The sequence below is a fragment of the Limulus polyphemus genome, unplaced genomic scaffold, assembly GCF_000517525.1.
Source record: "Limulus polyphemus unplaced genomic scaffold, Limulus_polyphemus-2.1.2 Scaffold906, whole genome shotgun sequence".
In the NCBI taxonomy this organism is placed as follows: Eukaryota; Metazoa; Arthropoda; class Merostomata; order Xiphosura; family Limulidae; genus Limulus; species Limulus polyphemus.
In genome coordinates this window covers 59,140-81,266 of record NW_013666516.1, presented here as the reverse complement: position 1 = coordinate 81,266, position 22,127 = coordinate 59,140, and the positions used below count along the sequence as shown (strand labels likewise).

The window sequence follows — 22,127 nt, the reverse complement described above, 5'->3', positions numbered from 1 at the left end:
GTCATGTGACTCGCTGACGCAACAGTATATTTGTGAAAAAACTTTGAAATTTGATATATATTAATAAAATATTTGCAATTAAGAATAATATTTATTGTATTGAAATGAAATGTTAAGGTTTTGAAGTGAAGTAATTATAATTGAAGGTTTGTGCTGGATGTGTGAATTGCAATGCATGGTTGTGAAACATTTGATAGACGTTAACTGTTTCTTATAACTATTAAATATCCGTTGATATTAATTTTTTAATTAAAAACTGATTGTTTACATTTTCTTAGTTCTTTTTATGAGAGTAAGGCATCAAAAATGATTTTCGTTTTGTTTGAAAATGTAATATAGTACTGTAATTCTAAACAAATAATATAAGTCTTGTTCTATACTGTTTCTGTTTAATGTTATCATACTAATAATAAAACTTTTAAAAAAAAATTTTATCAGAAAGATCTGATCTCAATTATTTAAGAAGAGAGGTCAAACTGGAAGGTATCACTCTCAGTAGATTAGTAGTTTGCAAGAGACTAATATTTAATCATGGAATCAAGTAAAAAATCTTAAAACTTGAATTTCTTGTAAAAATTATTCCACAGAATTTGAATGTGAAGATGGCTATTTCCAACACAACAGCGGCTGCTATAAACTGGTAATGGAGAATGCCACCTACCAAGAAGCAGAAGAAAAGTGTGCAGCAGAGAATGCAGTTTTGGCAGTTGTTAAGGATAGAGACACCCAGCATTTTCTTCAAGGTTTGGCAGGTGAGGCTGCTGAGGATACAACATTGCCAATGTTTGCCTGGATAGGATTGAATTTTGTGAACTGGCAATGGTGGAAATATGCAGATAGTTCCAATCTGAGGTCAAGCTTTTTCAACAGCTGGGAAGGAGGCTCACCAGACAATGCACTGACATCTACCTTGGATGTTTGTAGCAGCATGAACAAAATTACTAATGGAAATGTGTACTATAAATGGAATGTTTCAGTTTGTGAAGAACTGAAAAGTTACATCTGTCAAAGAACTGGTGAGTTTTATTTTAAAAATTGATCATATGTCTTTTCCCTATCTGATTAGCTGATCATGTAATGAGAATGTAGTGTATTGACTTACATGATTGATCAGTAAAGTTTTTTGTGTTCAGTCTCTAATTCTCTGTTATTTTTTTGCTGTTTGTTCAATAATATTGTGGAATGAAAGTAAAATTACAAGAGACAAAGTTGTGCATTCATGTTATATTTTCATTATTCTTTGTCCTCAGTATTTTATATATTGTAAAGTATACTCTCGTATGAAATAAACTTGATAAATTGTATTTGAAATTATTAACTAAACTAATATTTTTCAGAATAATTTAAGTCTCAAATCAAACTTGATACAAGTAAATTTTAAATTTTAAGTGAGCATTTTGTTTTTGTGGAAAGCTATGTCAATAATTATCAGCTTTGAACAAGATCTAGCCTGGAACTAGTAATAGTTATCTATTAAAAGTTCTAATTAATATTATCATTAACACAGATTCTTTGTGCATGTGTGCAAACAGTTGAAAACATGAGGTTGGCGTTTTTTAAACACAGTGAACAGTATATTTGACGCCACTTGTGAAAATCACAAGATTGAGTTTTTGTTACATGAAACTTGTAAGTAAATGAATCACCAGCATAATTTATCGTAGGGCACATGACAAAGTGTAAATCCTGACCAATACATTGTTCCTGGACAACTTTATTTTCGATAGCTATTATATTAAAGTCTAAGTACCATTTTCACATGATTAAAAATGTTTATCTCAACAGAATGGCAAAAGTCCATTAATTTTGTGCAAACAAATAGTAGTTAAGTATTTAAACACAACTTCTGAAAGATGGGATGCACGATTTTTGTGACGTGTGTGTTGAAACTTGTGGATCAAAAACTAGTGCTAGCATTGATTCTGCATCTCTGTGAAGTGACATTTATTTAGGTTGACATAAAATAGTGTTACAGATATCTGTCCATTGCTTAGCACTCTTGTCAAGTGACATTTATTTAGGTTGACATAAAATAGTGTTAGATATCTGTCCATTGTTTAGCACTCTTTTCAAGTGATATATATTTAGGTTGACATAAAATAGTGTTAGATATCTGTCCATTGTTTAGCACTCTTTTCAAGTGATATATATTTAGGTTGACATAAAATAGTGTTAGATATCTGTCCATTGTTTAGCACTCTTTTCAAGTGATATATATTTAGGTTGACATAAAATAGTGTTAGATATCTGTCCATTGTTTAGCAGAATTGCCAATAGTCTTGAACACAATAATCCTAGTATGATTATATCACTGTGGTGTTTTGTTTAATACAGGGGTAAACTGAATAAAATTAACTCAACATTTAATGTGTAGTTAAATTCTCATTTAAATTCCAAAGTAATACTATTTATCAAAGTGTTAAATAATACTATTTTTTTATTTAATATATCTGGCAGCTAGATGTGAAATGTTTAATGATTACAGTGGGATGTAATAAATGAATAAACTTTCTTGACTGTAAAGAGTATTCATAAATTTCAGTTTTGACAGCTGGAAGAATAAAGAAAATTTTTTTCATTTATTAGCCACTCACCAAAATTTAATTTCTTTTTTTTTTTATCAGAGCTCAGTTGTCCACAGGGTTATGTGCTCTATGGTCACAAATGTGTGAAAGTTTTTGAAAATGAAAGAAAAACTTTTGTGGAATCTCAAGTGGAATGTGCAGAAGAGGGAGGTCGGCTAGCTGCTGTGACTGATGTACCCTACCTGAACACGTTGATCGCGTTAGCTAAAAAAGGGAATGAGCAGCGTTACTGGGTTGGTATTTCACGTACATTAGAAACCAACCAATGGATACTGAGTGACGAAAGTACTTTGTCAGATTTTGTCAGTGCTGATCTGTCACCTAGAGATGAAACTTGTGTAACTGTATACATGGAATCTGAATGGGAAGGATTCCCATGTAACCTAACTCTTCCAGCTCTGTGTGTATATCCACCTAGTACGTATACATTTTTTTGATAACGCATAAACAGAGGTATGGATGTAAGCAGGATACGTGAATTTAGAAAAAAATAAATGTAAATATGATTAGAAGATCTTGCAATCAAGTAGATCTCTCAGTTTGTAGTCAATATATTTACATTGAACTTTTCTTTAAACTTAAGTATTTATTTCTTTGTAAATGTGTTTTACAGTATGTAGTATGAACTTTTATTGCCAAAGTGTGCATGTCACAACTTTACATGGAGTTACATTCCAAATGTAATTAAACTACTTTATCATTGTATATGAATAAACTTGGCATCAAAAACCTAGTTAATATATCAAATTTTAATAGTATGTAAGTTTTAAGTTCTTAATTTTATAAGGAAATATTTAAAAAATCTCCAATCTCTCCTAGTATGAGAATTGTGGCTGTTGTTCTCTAGTTCTTTCATCTTTAATTTATCTTCTATTCCTCTGAAAAGTACAAAATGTAATGTAAATTACTCATTATAATATAGATATTACTCAGGCAAAGCATAATTTTTGTGGCCTTCAATTTTAATATTTATGAAGCCGTAAACTAGAAAATCAGACCCACTTACCACACCCAACTGTCACATCCTCTCTTTCACTAATTGCCAATAGTTCTCTCTAATGTTTTATAGCAATAGAAAGACAAAGTTTAAATCTATCAAATGACATATTACGTTGTTTTCTGTACAGAGAATTGTCTATTTTGCCTCCAATTCAAAACTTTTTTTTTTTTTCACCGGAATATCATTGACAAGTTTAGCTGAATTTTTTAAGGCTCTTATCACATTGTCAGAAAGCCAGAAAAAATATGAAAATTATAAGACATTTTTTGTTTTGTGCATGTTATTATTCTGTGTGTTTTTGTATATTATTTAATTAAATAAAAATTATTTAGCGTAGTAGTACCATTAGTATTTAAAAAAGTAAACTTAACTTTCACCAGCAGTTGACAACAACAAAAAAACAACAAGAGACCCTGATAAGTACTGTTTTTCATGTGTATTCTTTACTTATTGTTATAAAAGTTACTAAAATGTAAAAATTAGAAACTTATTAGATTAGATATGGTTAAATTAGGTGAGGTAATGAAAAGTAATAATAATAAAAATTCTTCACGAGATATGCCTACGAGCAGTTCGAACATTGCATAATTCAATATGGTAACATGAACTGCATTTGCGCTGAATGATTTATAACTTTTATAGTGGGATATTAGTTAGACATGGTGCAAAGGGCAATAAAACAGTAAAGGTAAGTATAAACAGGTGTTTACTGTTACGAGCTTGAAGTTATTTAATCAAGTTATTTCCTGTTATAACTGGCAGTCATTCGATAAAGAAAAAAGGGTAATTTAGATTTCCTAATTTTGTATGGTGGTTACCAGGCCAGTCAATTTGACTGATCCTGTATAGAGTTAGGGTAGAGAAAATAACAGAAAAATGTAGTTTTACTGAAAAAAAATTTTATATTTATTTACGAGGTTTTAGAATTTACACAAGTGAAACTAGAAAATTAACAGATGAAAAATAGTATTTTTAATCTTAATATGAAAATCTCTTTGCACTTGGAGCAATCAAAACTTTAACTCAATATATTCATGGAAAATTTTAAACAAAAATACTTAATTAAAATTCGGATTTTTTTTACTACACTTGTGAAGTTTACTGAAAGCTTAAAACATTTGTTAAGATACACAAAATGTGTTAAAAGCTATGGTATAGAGATTATGATGGTTACTCTGGTTTCACAAGGCTGGTGTATTTCGCTAAGCCCATAGTGAGAAAGTTAATGCAGTTTATAATCTTTCAGACCAATGTAGACAAAGCTATGATTAATATTTCATTTATGTCTCAGGCTCATCATAATTTTTTGATATTTTATAAACAAATGAAATGGTAGCTCTCAATTTGACATTTTTTTATAAAAATAACTTAAAATATAAGATTTAATAAAAAAAAAACTTTCATTTAGGCGAAAGATTAGGCAGAGCAGAATACCCTGGAGTTGAAACTTTTATGGCTGTTGACTTGAGGACAATGTTTTGAACTGTTAATGCAAGTCTGTAGGTCAAACATGGTGAATTGTTGTCCTGATGAAGACCAGCACTAGCAGTTCGAAACATTGTTCTCAAGCCAACAGGCAGATGAAGTCTGTACAAGTTTTTATTCCTGCAAATTTCTCATGAATATTTTCTAAAAGTGTTTATTTGATTAAAATATAATAAATGAAATTTGTTAAATCACTGCAACTTCTAGTATTTTGCAGTGTGATAACATGGATTAAATTCGGTTACAAAGTTATCAGCTAATAATGATTACTGTTTATCTTGTTTGCATATCAGAAGTTTCTCAAGGTTTATGGAAGAATAATCCCAATCTTGACACTCATTTTAACGGCTTGTCAAAGAACACTGGATTAAAAATAATTTTTGAAGCACCTAAAAGTCATGCATAAAATAGTACCTTGTGAAAGTACTAGTATTAATGTAACTGCTTGTTGTATGTTGGCTCATTTTTTATGATGTAAAGATTTATGAATACAAGAACTACGAAATAGCCCATTACAGTTAAATGTAGTCTTGCTGCTTTAGTGATATGAGATATGGATATGAGAGGTTTTTTAAAATGTATATCTTGTCCACATGTCAACATTTATTTAAAATCTGTTATTATTTCAAGGTCCTTGGTGCTTTGATGATTACAAGCCCTATAATGGGATTTGTTATAAAGCTTTTGATAATGTGGCTCAAATGAACTATACGGAAGCTGAACAAACTTGTATTAATGATCAAGGAACAGTGCTGAACATATCTGACAAAATTTATGTAGAATTTTTTAAGCTTTCCCTTTTTCGGTCCGATGATGCCTCTGGTTGGTGGATAAAAAAATCTAACTCGGTTTGTTCTTCACTGGAAATTGATGGCCTGCAGCAAAATGTGAACTGTGAGACAAGCAAAAGAGTCATTTGCCAGAGATACTATGGTGTTGGAGGTAAATCCAAGCAGCTATTGTCTATTTAATTTTTTTAAAAAAGTTAGTAACTTTTGTATTGATTTAATGATACAAAATAGATAATTATAAGGTAATATTATTTTGGGGTGAAAAATAATAACTATATATATTTAAATTTAATTAAGTCACATCAAAATTTTCACAAATACAGAGGCTGAGTACATTATATTAAAATGACTTTGGAGCCTCACCACATCATTAAAGTCCCTATTGCCATGTCTGTCTGATGATTATGCATCTTGACAATAGCCATGCAGTGTATTTTCTATTGCAAAAGTTTCTGCTGTAAGGCTACCATGTCCAAAGCATACCTCTCCTTCCTGCTTTTTTTTCCATAATTAATCTAGTGTATGAGAATGATGATCTCCCAGCATCCATCTCAACAGTCTGATCTTATAGAAATCGATAAGGTTATAACACAACTTTTCGAAATTTGATCTATTTTTTGTGGTATCACACTGCCTATGAAAAATGTCAAAATGTATGTCTAATACATGCTATTTCATTCCAACTTTTATTTCAGCTGTGATTGATGCATGATTTGTTGATTTGCATATTAGGAAGTGTTTTGGTCCAACATACTGAACCCTCTGTAGATGGGCTGAGAAAACTATTTTGCTTTTGTTAAATCTACAACAAATCATTGTAAAAAATATGAAGAATGTACAGTACAAGTGCCTAATTTAAAAAAGGAAAAACATTATATGATTTAACGAATATTAATTTAGCCTAGTTTCTGAAATGTAAAAGAAAATCATAGTTTATAATTTTGTTTTTGATGAATTATTTTCCATCTAGTACTTTGCAAAATAAAATGAGATTTGTTTTTGGTAGGTCCAGCTGTGTCGGACAGTGTGTGTACAGATGGGTTCCAACTTTTTGACAGTAAAGGAACTTGCATAAAATTATTTGCACAGAAGGAAAAGTGGAACAAAGCAACGGAAGTTTGTCAGCATAATGGGGCTACATTGCTAAATATTGGAAACGAGGAAGAAGAAGATAATTTATTTTCCCTTAACTTGGATGATGATAAAGTGTGGCTTGGTGAAGTTTACAGTGTCAAGGCAGATAAATGTGTTGTGCAAACTACAGAAAAACAGTTCAGCCAGACCTACTGCCATTATAGACATAGCTTTATTTGTGAAAAAAAAGGTTTGTTTCATACTTTTAATTTGATATTTTATGTTTTTTATAATAATGTTGCTTATACTATTTGGGTGTTCATGATGTTTAATGGATTAATATGAGAATGTTTTGTAAAATACCAAAAGTTATGACAATTTGTGTTCATTAAAAGATGTAAGTTTTCTTTATTACTTGAATTGTGTGATATTTGAGTTTTGATCATGACATATAACATATTTAATATCTTGAAGCTTTCATTTTAGATGTAATTACTTTGAAAATACATGTGCATTATAGACATATTGATTAAACATTATTGATTAGACATTGATTAAACAGAATATACTTTGCAGATCTTAAAATCTTCTGTAAATTGAGTCTATATGGAGTTCTGGGATGAAAAATGTATGTTTGAAGGCTTTTATTGGTTTTAATTAGTTACAGAGTTGGATGTTATAATGCATCACCTTCAACCTATGTAACATTAATATTTTTTTAATTAATAAAAAACCATAATATACTTTTTTAGAAACAGTTTTTCTTTCCATTTATTAGAAAGTTATTTTATTGCATGAGCCAGTAATTATTTGATGTGTTTTGGTTTTCTTACATAAAAAGTGGTTACATATTCGTTTATCTTAGTGTTCTTGAATACAGCATAATATATAAACTCCATATTAAAAACACGAAAAATTTATACCAACAAAATCATCAGAAAATACAGTGATAAAGAAAACAAATTTCCTGTTATAGATATTGGTAAGTTTTATGAGTTCCTTCACCATCAACTATTTTTGTCAGTATATTTTAACTACATACATTGTAGGATTATTGCACTGAAATTCAGTTAACATATTGAATATGGCCAATGATATCCATTTGGTGTTGGAGTTATCATCTAGATAACAATTTATTTGAATTCACGTTGAAGTGAAAGCTGACAAAGATTCTAATTTATTTGTTTCTAGCTAAGCAGTGTAACAATGGCTACCGGCTGTTTGATGGTTATTGTTATAAACTACATAGCAATGAGTCCACAAATTCAGAAGCTTCCAGTATCTGTCAATCTGAAAACACAGAGCTGGTGCTTGTAGGTGATCCAGATGTACAGTCTTTCTTGTTTGGAATTATTCAACAAACATCCTTAAACTTGTGGGTTAACATGGCTGGAAGTGAGCCCTCTTGTGTTGTCTTAAAGAAAGATCAAAATAGCATTCAGTTTATCACAGAGAACTGTCAAAACCAATATGCTTTTGTCTGCCAACACAAAGGTAAGAACAACATTTTTGGGGGTTAACAAGTAACGAAATTACAAACTGCATTTATTTTGCAATAGTTTTCATTTCTAAGTTTCATAAATGTTAGAGTTCAGTATCTTTTTACCATTTTCAATGTTCCAGCCAGGATACTTAATTGCACGTACATATTTCATGGCATTTTGCCAGGGTTTTGAGGGCTAGACTTGACATAAGATAAGACTGTAGTACTTTAGGGATTGATTGTTAAGTTCAAGGTTATGTAGCACCAGCTCACCTGTAGGTTTCACTTAGTTGTATAATTATTTCTAATTTAAAAACAATAGCTGTTACTAGTTCTAATGACCAAAAACAATTGAACAATTAACTTCTATATACAGTTTTACCAATGATAAGGAGGCTGTGTGAAAAATGTAGCAGTTTGTGTGTGCCATTTTTAACAGTTGTTTTGGCCATAAATGATTATTGATATTGAGTAATGTGCAGCAGAAACTGAAATTACACATGCCTTTTGAGATCTAGGAAGACAGTATTTACTTTATAGTTAGTAGGCCTATACCACCATTTCATTTTCTTAATGATTCCAAGAAGCTAACTTTGATTAGTTAAGCTTAAGTCTTTGATCATGTCAAGATCTGTTTGTAGTTCTTTTTCTTTTTTTATTTTCCTTGCCTAATTCAGTAAGCCCATTTTGATAGGTATGTTGAGAGAAATACTATTTTAGGCTGAGACTCATGTTTAAAGACCTATTTTGACTTAAGCTGATCTAGATCTGCCTGCCTCAATCTACTAACACCATTATTGACCTGGAACTTGTTGTAGATAAAAGTGATACACATATTCAGAAAATATGTAGACCCTAACATTATTGTTGATACTAAAGTTTCAAGTTGATCAACGAATATGAAGATTGAATTTGAGAACAACTTTCGGTCCTATTTCTTGGACCAATTGAAACCTGGACATATGATCTGTCATTCTGTTTGAGTTCTAAAAGAAACAATACAATGACAAAATGATGCAAAAGTTATCATACTTCAACATTAGAGTGACACCAACAATCTACTGATTACATACACTTTGTTTGAGACTCAATTTTGTCTTGACTCCAAGTGATAATATCACACAAGAGAATGGAGCAGATGATGTGTATATAAAATGTGTGTGTGTATTGGCTCGCATGAAAGTTAAATACCAATTTCTTACCACTTTATTCCAATCTTTGAATGTGAGCTATTGAACTTACAATGTGGAAAGATTCCTTGTTATCTTTCATAGCAAACTATTGAAGGAATGCAAGAAGTAGTTGTTGGTGTGATCAACAGTAGTATAATTTGCAAGCTCCAGAAATGTGAACATTTTTTCTATAATGTTTGACGAAATATTTTTTTTCCAAAAATGCTTGTGACTTATGCACAAATTGTCAGTTTGTAATGGCCTAAAAAATTCTGCTTCAACCAGGGTTAAAAAAACAACAACTTATCAAAACAGAAAAAAAACAACACGTTCAAACAACAAGAATACCTAAAAAATACTGCTTCAACCAGGGTTAAACAAAAACAGCTTATTAAAACAGAAAAAAAACATCACTTTCAAACAACTAGAATACCTAAAAAATACTGCTTCAACCAGGGTTAAACAAAAACAATTTATTAAAACAGAAAAAAAACACTTTCAAACAAGTAGAATACAAATTTTATCACTTACAAAAAATAATTAGGAAACCCATGCCATATGTTTTGGAATTAATCATATTGAGATAATGTTAATAAACAATATAACATAAATTTCAATATGATTAATACCAAAACATACATACCTCCACTGACACTATAGCTATTTCTTGATCTCCAGGGTTTGTTTGCTTGTTTGTTGTTAAGCAAAAAGCTACACAACAGATTATCTGTGCTCTGCCCACCACGGGTATTTAAACCTGGTTTCTAGCAGTGTAAGTCCGCAAGACATACCAATGTGCCACTGGGGGGTTATAGTGTCAGCAGAGGTAAGTACTGTTGGAAATACATGTTCAGTTTAGGAAAATATTGACTTTTAATAAATGTCACAGAAATTTAGAAAAAAAAAGAATCGGAAAAATAAAAAAACCTAATTCACCAGATAATAACACAAAATTAAACCACTTCTCAATATCTACCAATAATTAACAATAACTCTTTTTGACTATATCTTATTAACTTACCCATTTTCAAGATCAAGGAAGGCTCTCTATTTAGTGGTTAGACCATGAGGTTACATCTCATGTGACTAGCTATTACCATAAATCTACATAACCTTTCACAACATTAATATCTGTACATCACCACTAGGGGAAGCTTGTGTCAGTTTCATAGTACATATATACTCAAAATAAATGTGCTCTAGGTAGAAGATGAGTTAGCACTTTATTGTAACTAAAAATTAATAGTTGAACTAAATAACAGAAGGAATGATAAATGAATGGTAAACAAAACCATAGCAAAATAAAAGTAAAATTTGCTACCTCACAAGTTCTGATTCTTTTCAACTACAAACTGTTTTCTTGAAAATATTTGCCTTGATTAACTGCCTCCTATTGCAGAAGTTATGTTTTTACACATAAATAACTTTATGGCTAACAAAGGCATTAGTCTTGACAAACTCTACACATTTGTAAGTGGTGATGACAGACGAGACAATTGAAGTTGATATCAAATTTTATATAAATATTCATTGTTTTGCCCACCTGCAAGCTCTTTGTACACTTAAAACAGCCAAGCTAGCTAATCGAATTGGCAAGAAGTTTCAAGATGTTCTGACAAGACTTTTTTGGCATGTCAAGAAATCCACAATTCAAACATCAGAATTGTCTTTAAAAATTGTTGGATCATGAGAAACTAAAGTTGAAAGAAGTACACAAGATCAGATGGTTTGCATTTTACAATTAATTCTGTATAGTCTACCTGGCCTATATTCATTCTCATTGTTAGGACTAAAGAACCAAAGAATAAAGAAGATTCATTTACACAGTTTACCTGCTGGCGATTGTGATACCTAGCTTTACCCAGTTATTGCAGAATCAGTCTTTAGGTACCAGTTTTGTTTCAGGGGCCGTTGCTACTGCAGTTGAATCAACAGAGCTAGATATTAGAAATATTAGTATTAAAGGGAGATGTTGAAAAACTTTAAATTTAAAGAGGGAACTACAACCTTGAGAGTCAAACCATTTAGGTAGAACACAAGAGTAGTGTCTGAAAATTTTATTGAAATAATACAGATTTTACTACAAGCTGGTTGACAATGCTGATCACAGGTTCTAAAAGAGTTGACAGATGTTATATCTGTTTACCAGAGATTTGTAATGAAACCTTCACCTTTTATTAACAAAGATGAACTTAAAAGTTAATTGAAGATAAGTTTCCATAGACCAGGCAAAAGAAGAAAAATCAACCAGTAGTGTCATTGTTGATCCTGTTGCATGTGAATTAGTGAAAACGTGCAGAAAATGTATTAAATAATATATGCCCAAGAGGTAAATTTCTGACAAGGTTTTATCCTTACTGAAACATTGGCCAGCACATTTATATGAATGATACTGACTGTTAATTTCAATAGGATAATACATATACTTGTTTTGTTTTTTTCCTTATGAAAAGATACAGTATATCTATTTTAACAGGATAGTACTTGTTTTATGAGTAGAAAATTAGATAAAAAAAGAACTAAACTTGGTGTTTTTCAATTTAATAATTTTTGAAGAATTTTGTGATTCATTAATATTGTAAAATATTATGCATAAATATATTTATCTTAAATTGTTGGGGAACCATTTATGTAAAATGTTTATGCACTGGTATAAAAAATTTTCACTTTGTTTTGCATGTACAGTGTGATTCATTATCAATTTTGTGAATAATAAGTAATTTAAAAATACCCTCTTTATGCTTCAGCTCATTATATCGTCTACACTATGAGAGGTTCTGGGCTGTATGATTTATACAGAAGCCTGGAGCGAGTTTCCGGTTCAACAAACTATTCAATGGCTGAGGTAAAATGTGCTGACAGAGGCGGCCGACTTGCTGACATTACTGATGGTAGAACTCATAATTATGCAGCTGAGAAACTTGCTGTCACCAGTCGTCATTGGATGGGTTTGTCATCACGCTGGTATGATGGCACTTGGTACTTCAGTGATGGCCAGAAACTTGGTTCATTCTTTAAAGGAGTAAGAAGGAATATAAGTGAGAGTGAAGAATTGTGCATGGTCTTTTTTCATCAAAAGCACCTGTCAGGACATGACTGTAATCAGAAAATACCTTTTATATGTGAGGTAGAATCTAGTGGTAAGTATTGGTTTGAAAATATAAGGTAAATATGGAAAACAACAATGAGTCTAGGTAAGTTTTTACATCAATTTTGTTTCTTGGTATAATATTATCTAATCAAAAACACTTTAGGTGTGAAAGAAAAAGGTGCAGCCAAAAAAGGATAGAGCGTGCAACTTAAAGGAATGAAATCAAAATTGGCACCCAAACTGGTAGCTACACTTATAGCATTGATAAGAATTTTACAGCAAAAATTCATTCGTTAGTTAGCCAGGCCACATTTTTTGTTCAACTTGGGGCATGATGGTGGGTAAACAATTCAATGTCCTTCCTAAGGTAAGGAGCTCAAGACTGAACACAATATTCCAAATGTGGCCTAACCAGTGGCAATTACTCCCAGGCACCATTCTAATAACCATCCTCAGAACCCTTTTCAACAATTCAATGTCTTTCCTAAGGTAAGGAGCTCAAGACTGAACACAATATTCCAAATGTGGCCTAACCAGTGACAATTACTCCCAGGCACCATTCTAATAACCATCCTTAGAACCCTTTTCAACAATTCAATGTCTTTCCTAAGGTAAGAAGCCCAAGACTGAACACAATACTCCAAATATGGCCTAACCAGTGACCTATACAATGAAATTATAACCTCTTTAGACTTGTATTCAATATTTCTGTAGGTACAACCTAAAATCCTATTTGCCCTAACACTAGCAACAGCACACTGCTTGGATGTCTTTAGAGACTGATCAACTATGACACCTTCATCCCTTTCTTTCATGATACTGTTAAGGTTATTCCCTTTTACTTATAATTCAGATTATGATAACCCAAATACACACCAACAAACCACAGAAATAAAGAAAGTGACACTCAATAGTAATCAACATTAGCTTTAGGATAGCACCTTTATTATTCAGAACACACCAATACTTTACAGAACCAACCAGATTCTTTAACACATATGGTGGTAGTTTTTCCTCTCTAAAACAGTGTTAATAACTTCCTTTATAGTAATGTCATAGAATCTAGATTAATAGTTTCTTTTCATCACCCACACACATATTAAGTGTCATTATTTATGCTAATTGCTTAAGCTAATATCACGTGATGCTAAATACTCTTTAATTAGGATAATTCATAAGATTTTGCAAACTTGTGCTTTAAAGGTGGCAATGAATAATGAATAACAACCATCCACCCATATGATCCTTTTGAAAACGTGAGCTAGAAACTGATAATATAGTTTGCTTGGCCTAATCAAAACTTATGTATCTACACGTCCTTTCACCCTATAGTTTTACTGCTCTAAATCAGCAGTCTTTATTCCAAATGAAAAAAAAACTAAAAATGTTCCACTTTTATTCTTAGGTGAAGCTGTAGTAAAAATTTGAGACTGATAGCTCACATGACTTTTTGCATAGGCGTGTGCAAAAATGTTGATCAAGTTTGAGCAGTTTTCTTGAATAACTTTACACATGTGGCTTATATTTAGACCATATTTGACACCTAATTGTTAGTTGTAAAGATCTATCAATGTACCAAGTTTGAAAAAAATCCATAAATTTAATTTTGTTTTTCTATCAAATACAGTTTCCATGCTTTCAGTGTGAAGAAGAAGAAAAAAAGGAAAAAATTCAATCAAAATTGGAGATTTTATATCTCTTGTATTTCTTAATGGATTGCCTTGAAATTTGGTATGTGAAGTAAGTTTCCAGTAAGAATGTATCCACTGGAAATATGTGATAGTTTGGAGTACCACAGTCTGAGCTACATAAGGCAGAAAATTGCTAAACTATCACTCCTGTTAATAACACACAGATAGTTATCTATTGTTTACATTTATTTTTCTACTCTAAAATCTATATCTCCTGTAAAATTATTATTGCAGTTAATCCTGTGAATGTAGCTTGTAAGTAATTCACAATTTTCCTTAAATGTAGTTTTGTCATAATAACATCCTAAACATTTGAAAAAACATTCTTTTTTCAAAGATAATAAACAGTTTTTGTATTCTATTATCAATAATTATTGAGTAAATTAATGAAAAGGTGCTTCATGTGGTTATTGTTAAAGATGTTTAAATACCTTTGTTTTGTTTACTAGGACTAAGATTGCAAGAAAAGAATATCTTCTTCAAAAATCAGTGGATTGAGTTGATAGATTACGATAGCTCAGCATCAAACACAGCTAGTGTTTTTAAGGATGATACTCCTCAGGACACGAAAGATTTCTTGAGGCAGTGGAGTTTGGCAGCAGGCTATGGCAGTATCTCAAAAAATTCACAGGACATTCTTCTTATAACTGATGGCCAAACTGATCATGCATTCCAAATAATTCCAAGTTAGTAAAGAGAATATTGTATCTGATCCTGTTTTCTTAACTTCATACAATTTAAGTAAATGAATATTTACAGAATCTGCCACAGCTGATTTTCATGCATTAAGGGTAAAGTAATGCCATAATATTTGCATTTTATTCCATAATTAATTCCAGTACTGTACGTTCTGCACTTGAAGTTTTTATTTAACTTTGGGATTGGAAAAATGTACAGATGTAAATAATGATAATAATAATAAAAATTTAATTATGTGTATTTTAAAACAGAGGAAAATTTTTTAAAAACTTTTGTGGGAGATACATAGATTAGTTTATTGGTTAAAATAATTGTTTTGAGATTAACCTAAAACTTCTTGATTTACACCTTTGTAATTTACAATCTTTTTTATGTTCATAGGTATCATAGTGCTGCTGTTAATTTCTGATATGAGCAATCTTTATACATAAAACAAAAAATCAACCCATTAATTATTATAACTAATTTAATATACTGATCTAACTAGGATTGTCAAAAGTCATAAAACTCATAATAATTAGAATTAATTGTTTTATCAGTTGAGTACTTTCCCTACTAGCAGTATTTTTGGCTGTAATCCCAATATCTCGTGAGGCTCGGCCAGTTGAGAAGATTTTGGTTAGCACTAAATTCATGTACTAAGTTACCACTGGAAAATTATGACAAATAATGGGTAATAAAAATATTTAGATAAAAATAAGTAGAATTAGTTAGCATATTTTAATCAATACTATTAATAAAATTAACACAGAAGAAAAAGTATAATATAACTGACTTCCGAAATACATAAAAAACTACTTGTTTGCACTATCTCCAATTCCGTTGACTCTTGAAAAGTGTGACGTATATTCCAAATTTGATATTTTCCTCCCAAACAACACTTGACTAATGAAAGCCTACTAAATGATTCTGACAGTGTAACCTTAGAAAAGCTTGATATCTGAAGTAGTTACTATATAGTCTGGAAGCAGGACAGTACAGCAGAAAACTAATGTTTATGAAGGTACAGAATAATAGATTAACTTAATAATGACATTGTACATTAAGTAGTAAATAAAAATATTAATTGTGTAAATAAAATAACCAGGTCAACCATAATCAAAATAATTTACTAAACAAGCTAATTTAACTTTGTGTAATACAACTCATCAGACTGTAAAACTTACTCTTATACACACACGTGATTAAGTTAAACCCTAAGAACTAGCCAAAAGGTATAAGTGACAATAAGATATGAAAAGATCACTAATAATAATAATAATGAACGTGTGTGTAAAAATATTGTAATTATGGAACACCACTCACTGTTCTGCATATGCTATAACATATGTTACTTACGAAATCTGTTTGTGTTTCAAGTGGAGTTAGAACTAAATAAACATTCTCTAAACTATGTTGCAGATTTGAACCATTTAGATGACAAAAATTATCAGGACAAATATAGGAGGATGAATTTAAGATATTTATGGTTAAGAAGTTATTGTTTCTTGTTGGTTCTCAACTCAAAACCCAATTGTTCTTGTTTGTAGTGAGAAGCTAAGAAATACAGAGATAGATACTTAAAATGAGTCTTTATTATTTTTATAATAAAGGACTAGTATCTTTTTTTTTAGCCAACTCTCTATTTCAAGCATTTTGTCTTTAAACTTAAAGGACAGATATTTCTGAAATTTACTTCAAAATTAAGGTCTTCTACTTAACTACAAAAAGTAGTGTGTCTAGATCTTGACAAGTGGGAAGGAACAAGGATTTTGTGCAGTTTCTGGGCATCTTACTTTCAGTGGAGACTTTTATAAAGGGTGAACTTGAAGGTTTAACTTCATTAACTAAATTAAAAAACAACCCACGACTTTTACTTCGACTAATTTAAATTTTATAATGAATCTAAGACTTCTCAGTAGTATGTACAGCACCATCTGGTGAAGATTTAGATAATTAACTTTGTTATGTCTTCAATATAATTATACCAGAAAGCAAGGTATTTAAGTTTCATTTTAATGAACTTGTTTTTTGGTAGAGGTTTCCAGCAGGAAGAACAGGTCTCGAAGTTGACTGATTATTTAGTTTACAAAAAAAAAAAGCAAGAAACAAACATTATGTGGAAGCTTATGTGTGTTCCATCTATGTTTATAACTTATATTATGTATTTTAGAAACATAAACTTATTTTTTTTTACAGGATCATGTCCACAAGGGTATATCAACTATGGTAGAACATGTTATAAATATGTTGATGTACCACAGAAGTTCTTCATGGCATTGTTATATTGTGCACGTGAGAGTAGTTACTTGGCTTTGATAAAAGATAAATTTGGAATTGAGACACTACAGATTCTACTACCTAGTGGTACAAATGCCTGGGTTGGAGGATACCATTATGGTGGACAGTGGAGAGGATCAGATGGAGAAATCATTCCAGTTTTTAGTGAATGGGACAAAGACAAGAATAAAAACCCTGTGTCTAATGATAAGTGTGTGTACCTTTCAAGCAATGACTCCACACTTTTGAGATCAGACTGTGATGTAGAGTATACTTTTGTATGTGAAAATCCAGGTGAGACTGTGAGAGTTTTATATTTACTTTTTTTATGGTTACTTTTACATTAGGCCCGGCATGGCCAGGTGGTTAGGGCGCTCGGCTCACACTCTGTAAGGGTCGTGGGTTCAAATCCACATCTCACCAAACATGCTCACCCTTTCAGCCATGGGGGCTTTATAATATGACAATCAATCCCACTATTCGTTGGTAAAAGAGTAGCCCAAGAGTTGGTGGTGGATGGTGCTGACTAGCTGTTGTCCCTCTAGTCTGTCACTGCTAAATTATGGATGGCTAGTGCAGATAGCCCTCGTGTAGCTTTGCGCAAAATCCATAACAAACAAACAAACTTTTACACTAGGTTTGAAAAATATGATCTTGTTTGATTGCATTTTGTTTCAGAGTTTTTTCTACTTAAAAATGTTGAATACATTAATTGTTGAAACCTTCATAAAAAGTACATTCATAGTTCCCAAAAATTAATAGTTTCAAAACTACTGGCTAGGAAGTTCTAATACTACATTACACAGGAAGTTTAGTTTCACATAATATCAGAATCATGTAATGTGTATCAATACATCTATATTTTGTAAATAAATTACTGATGAGGAAGTTCTGGTACTATATTAGACAGGAAGATTTATTTCACATAAAACCCGATTCATATAATGTTTATCAAGATATATATTTGATAACTAAATTACTGTATTTGTATCATACAACAAAATTTTTGATAAATTGTTTTATTTAGCACTATTACACTGAAGTTTGATACAGGCAAGAATTTGTTTTAATGTTTCAATATATCCATATAGAATTAAAAAGGCAATTGTAAAAAATCATAAGTTAACTTTTTTTAAATTTTAAACTTGCACTCTTTGTTTGGACCAGAGGCGAAATTTTAATACACCTGACATAATTTTTACCTCAGTATTTTGGACTTTTCCCAAGAGCTAGAGAAGTATGATTTCTCTTTTTTTTTTTTTCTCAAAAGCAGTTCATAGTGTTTATTTTTAAAGATGTACTTTAAATATGCTGTGGATAACTTCTAAAGAAATTTTAAGGCTGTTCAGGACAATCTTTATACTGAAGAGTAGCCTGTGATGCTACAAAACTTGTAAAATAAGGAAGAGTTTGGGTAAAAGAAAGAAAGGGTTTGAGGTTTAATACATACGTAGATGATACATTTCATTTTTTCAGGTAACCTAGAGTGTGATGGGGACAGTATTTTTATAGATGGAAAGTGCTACCTTGTTAATGCTGACTTGGTAACAGAACAAGAAGCCTACCAGCTGTGTAAAGACCAGGTGTACAAAGATCTCGCAGTTCCACATGGCAGTATCCCACAACTTATTCTTAGCATGCATGTACAATTTCACAGTAATGACTCGGTAAAGGAATCTCCATCTTTTTGGTTGGGGTTGAAGTACAAAATGAACATTAAAGATTGGTACAATTATCCTATAATTGGACGTCACCAAAATAGATACACTAATTGGTACTCTTCTGAACCTAACTTGGAGAGAAAGGTTCTGGGAGGCATTGGAGTTGCTTTGATGTCACCCACATACAATTGGTTCCAGGTTGCACACGGTGAAGAAATTTTTTATTTTTGTCAATACCAAGGTGAGGATATTTGCTTTTCTTGAAGCAACAATGTAATTTTAAATATTTTATTTCTTCCACTACTAAGGTAAGGGTATCTGACTTCATGTAACAACAATGTAATTTTATTTTATTTCTTCCATTGCTAAGGTAAGGGTATCTGACTTCATGTAACAACAATGTAATTTTATTTTATTTCTTCCATTGCTAAGGTAAGGGTATCTGACTTCATGTAACAACAAAGTAATTGTATTTTATTTCTGTGAGTATCAAAGTAAGGATATCTGACTTCATGTAACAACGGTGTAATTTTACTTTATTTCTGCCAGTATCAAGGTAAGGGTATTTGACTTTCTTTACGTAGCAACAAAGTAATTCAAAATTTTTTATTTCTGCCAGTACCAAGGTGAGGACATTTGTTAGGAATAATACAGGTGATCATGTAATGGGCAAAGAATAAAACTTATTTTCAAAGTGAATTCTTAAGCTTTTAACACATTTTTTGTGTTAAAAAACAATTACACCTTGATAAAAGAAAAAAGCAAATTATTGAATTTTGCAAATTTCTAATAAGTTGGTTTGATCTTAAACTCATTGAACTGTTCTTAAGCTGCCAACCATAAAATTGATTTTAATTTATAACATTTCATGAATTGTTATACCCAACTTAAATTTTTGCTAAGACTTTTTGTGTCAAGTTTTAGACAAATGTTTAATCTGATGGATAAACATTTAATTTTTTATCCTGACATTGTACTTATATTACTCTGTGGTTGTTTTGGTAACATGAGTAAAAACCTAATTTGTCTTGTTCTAATGATGTGAGAATTTGATTTCTCCGTTCTGCTCTTAGTGTGCTACAATCAGACGACTGACCGGCTAAACGAGACCTGTATTATACCCATTACTTTCCCTGGTTTGCCCGTGACTAATATGTCATGTGTTATGGAAGAGGGAGACACAGACTCATGGTGTAGCACAGGTGTAGACTTTGACTGGAATCACAAAGACAGCAACAGTCGGTACATCTGTCCCAGTACCTGTCCAGTTCTGATGATACGTAAGTATTCCCTAAAACTCCTCATATTTCTGACGTTCTTTGTGCCATTCATAATCTGAATACTGGGATTTATTCTGTAGGATATGAACATTACAAAACTGAGAATTTTTTTTTGATACATTTAACAGTTAAAATCTAAGTACCATTAATACATAAAATAGGTATAATTTAATAAGTTTTTGAGCCATGATAGAGCTATAGTTGAAGCTGTATTTAATACTTTAAAAGATCAGTTTCTGATGATTATCAATGTTGGTCTGTAATGTGTTTCACATTATTATAATTATTTAATCAGATTATTTGTACTTTTTATTAGATTCCAAATGGTTTATATGTATATCCAATATGTGATTATTTACTTTCCTGTCCCTCTATAGTTTAATTATGAGTTATATTACTTAGCTTGAGGTGATATTCTGTTAATTATATCTTATTTGTACAAGTTCTGCCATCCACTGTGAGTATATGTTGTTTTAATCCTTTTTAGACTGATGGTATATGTGTAATACAATACTGGATAGTATTTGTCATTAAGATAAAATAGATGAGATACTCCATCTAGTAGTATAAGCTTTTTATTTATTTATTTTGATGAACTACAAAATATTTCATTTTCACCATAGGGCAAAGCTATGCTTGGTTCCAAGTTTAGTTTTAACTAAATAGCAACAACAACCTTTATTTTGTAAACTAAGTTATCTATACTTGGCACGTGATATTTCAACTCACTTCCAAGCTAAACTTTTTGAATCTGCTTAAGTTCTTTGTCTTTATTATTTTTGTAATTCTTTTGCTGCCATCACCAATGTATATATTTCTTCTATGATATATCTATCTATCTGTCTGTCTACTTGTTTACACACACACATTTTCTTGTTCCTGAAAACACCAGCAATACATTTTAATAACCTTTTTTCACATTTAAAAAACATTAAGACCTAAATACTCTTTATTTTATTTACCTATAATGAAATTCAGTTTGTAAATGTTAGAAACTTTTTGTATGCACTCCAGACCACCAACCTATAAATAGGAATTAAATTAGTCTTGAAAGGCTTAAGTGCTTTTTTGCACACGGCTATTTAGTCTTAACTGTCTGTAAAGTTTGCTCAACAATGTGTTCTATTCAGGTAAGTGATCTTGTTGGTTGTCTGCTGTTATTTTCTCTACCTTAAGGAGAAAAACTATATTCAGTTACTAAGTTAACTGTGTTAAAATTGACTAGAAGACAGAGTATGCTTGTAATGAATTATTAAAGTCAGATAAATGTAGAACTGCAATATTTCTCCTACATTTTGATGTCGATTATGGTAAGTAAATCAGAATACTGTTTTTGTGGAGAGTATTCAACTTTGTTTGGATGTTGATAAACTAGAGGGCATTTCAAGAACGTATGTAATGACTGAGTGCTACATTTTGATATGTGTGTGTATGAAATAATTAATTTCTTTATTTTTAGTGTGTCTGTAATGCTTTTTACATGTATTATATGTCTGTGATTATGTTGTATTTCTGGCATGTATGCGATAATTCTGATGTTCTTCTGGTGTGTCTATAATAACTTTATTGTAGCAGCAAACAAATTCATTCAATTTGCATCACAAATGACAAGTTATTTGTGAAACAAAGTTTGGAAAACTCAAACAAACAAACATAGAGAGAGAGAGGCTTTTGTATACACGAGCCTTAAAATCAACATTATATCAGCAGCTGTAATATAGGTTTATATATAAATTCATCATGGCCAGGTGGATAAGGCACTCGACTCGCAATCTGAGGGTCGCGGGTTCGAATCCCCGTCTCACCAAACATGCTCGCCCTTTCAGCCGTGGGGGCGTTATAATGTGACGGTCGTT

General features: G+C 31.2%; 1 protein-coding gene across 1 annotated transcript in view; it reads left to right on the top strand.

Moving 5' to 3' along the window:
* The window catches only part of LOC111086183 (macrophage mannose receptor 1-like), a 58,904-nt gene that overhangs the window by 11,401 nt on the left and 25,376 nt on the right, over positions 1-22,127 (top strand). The window contains exons 7-16 of the mRNA XM_022388016.1: positions 588-1,016; positions 2,625-3,002; positions 5,701-6,012; positions 6,868-7,185; positions 8,127-8,429; positions 12,338-12,730; positions 14,822-15,058; positions 17,250-17,624; positions 18,807-19,232; positions 20,065-20,271. Coding sequence (XP_022243724.1) covers positions 588-1,016; positions 2,625-3,002; positions 5,701-6,012; positions 6,868-7,185; positions 8,127-8,429; positions 12,338-12,730; positions 14,822-15,058; positions 17,250-17,624; positions 18,807-19,232; positions 20,065-20,271 — 3,378 coding nt within the window. The remainder of the gene's footprint in view (positions 1-587; positions 1,017-2,624; positions 3,003-5,700; positions 6,013-6,867; positions 7,186-8,126; positions 8,430-12,337; positions 12,731-14,821; positions 15,059-17,249; positions 17,625-18,806; positions 19,233-20,064; positions 20,272-22,127) is intronic.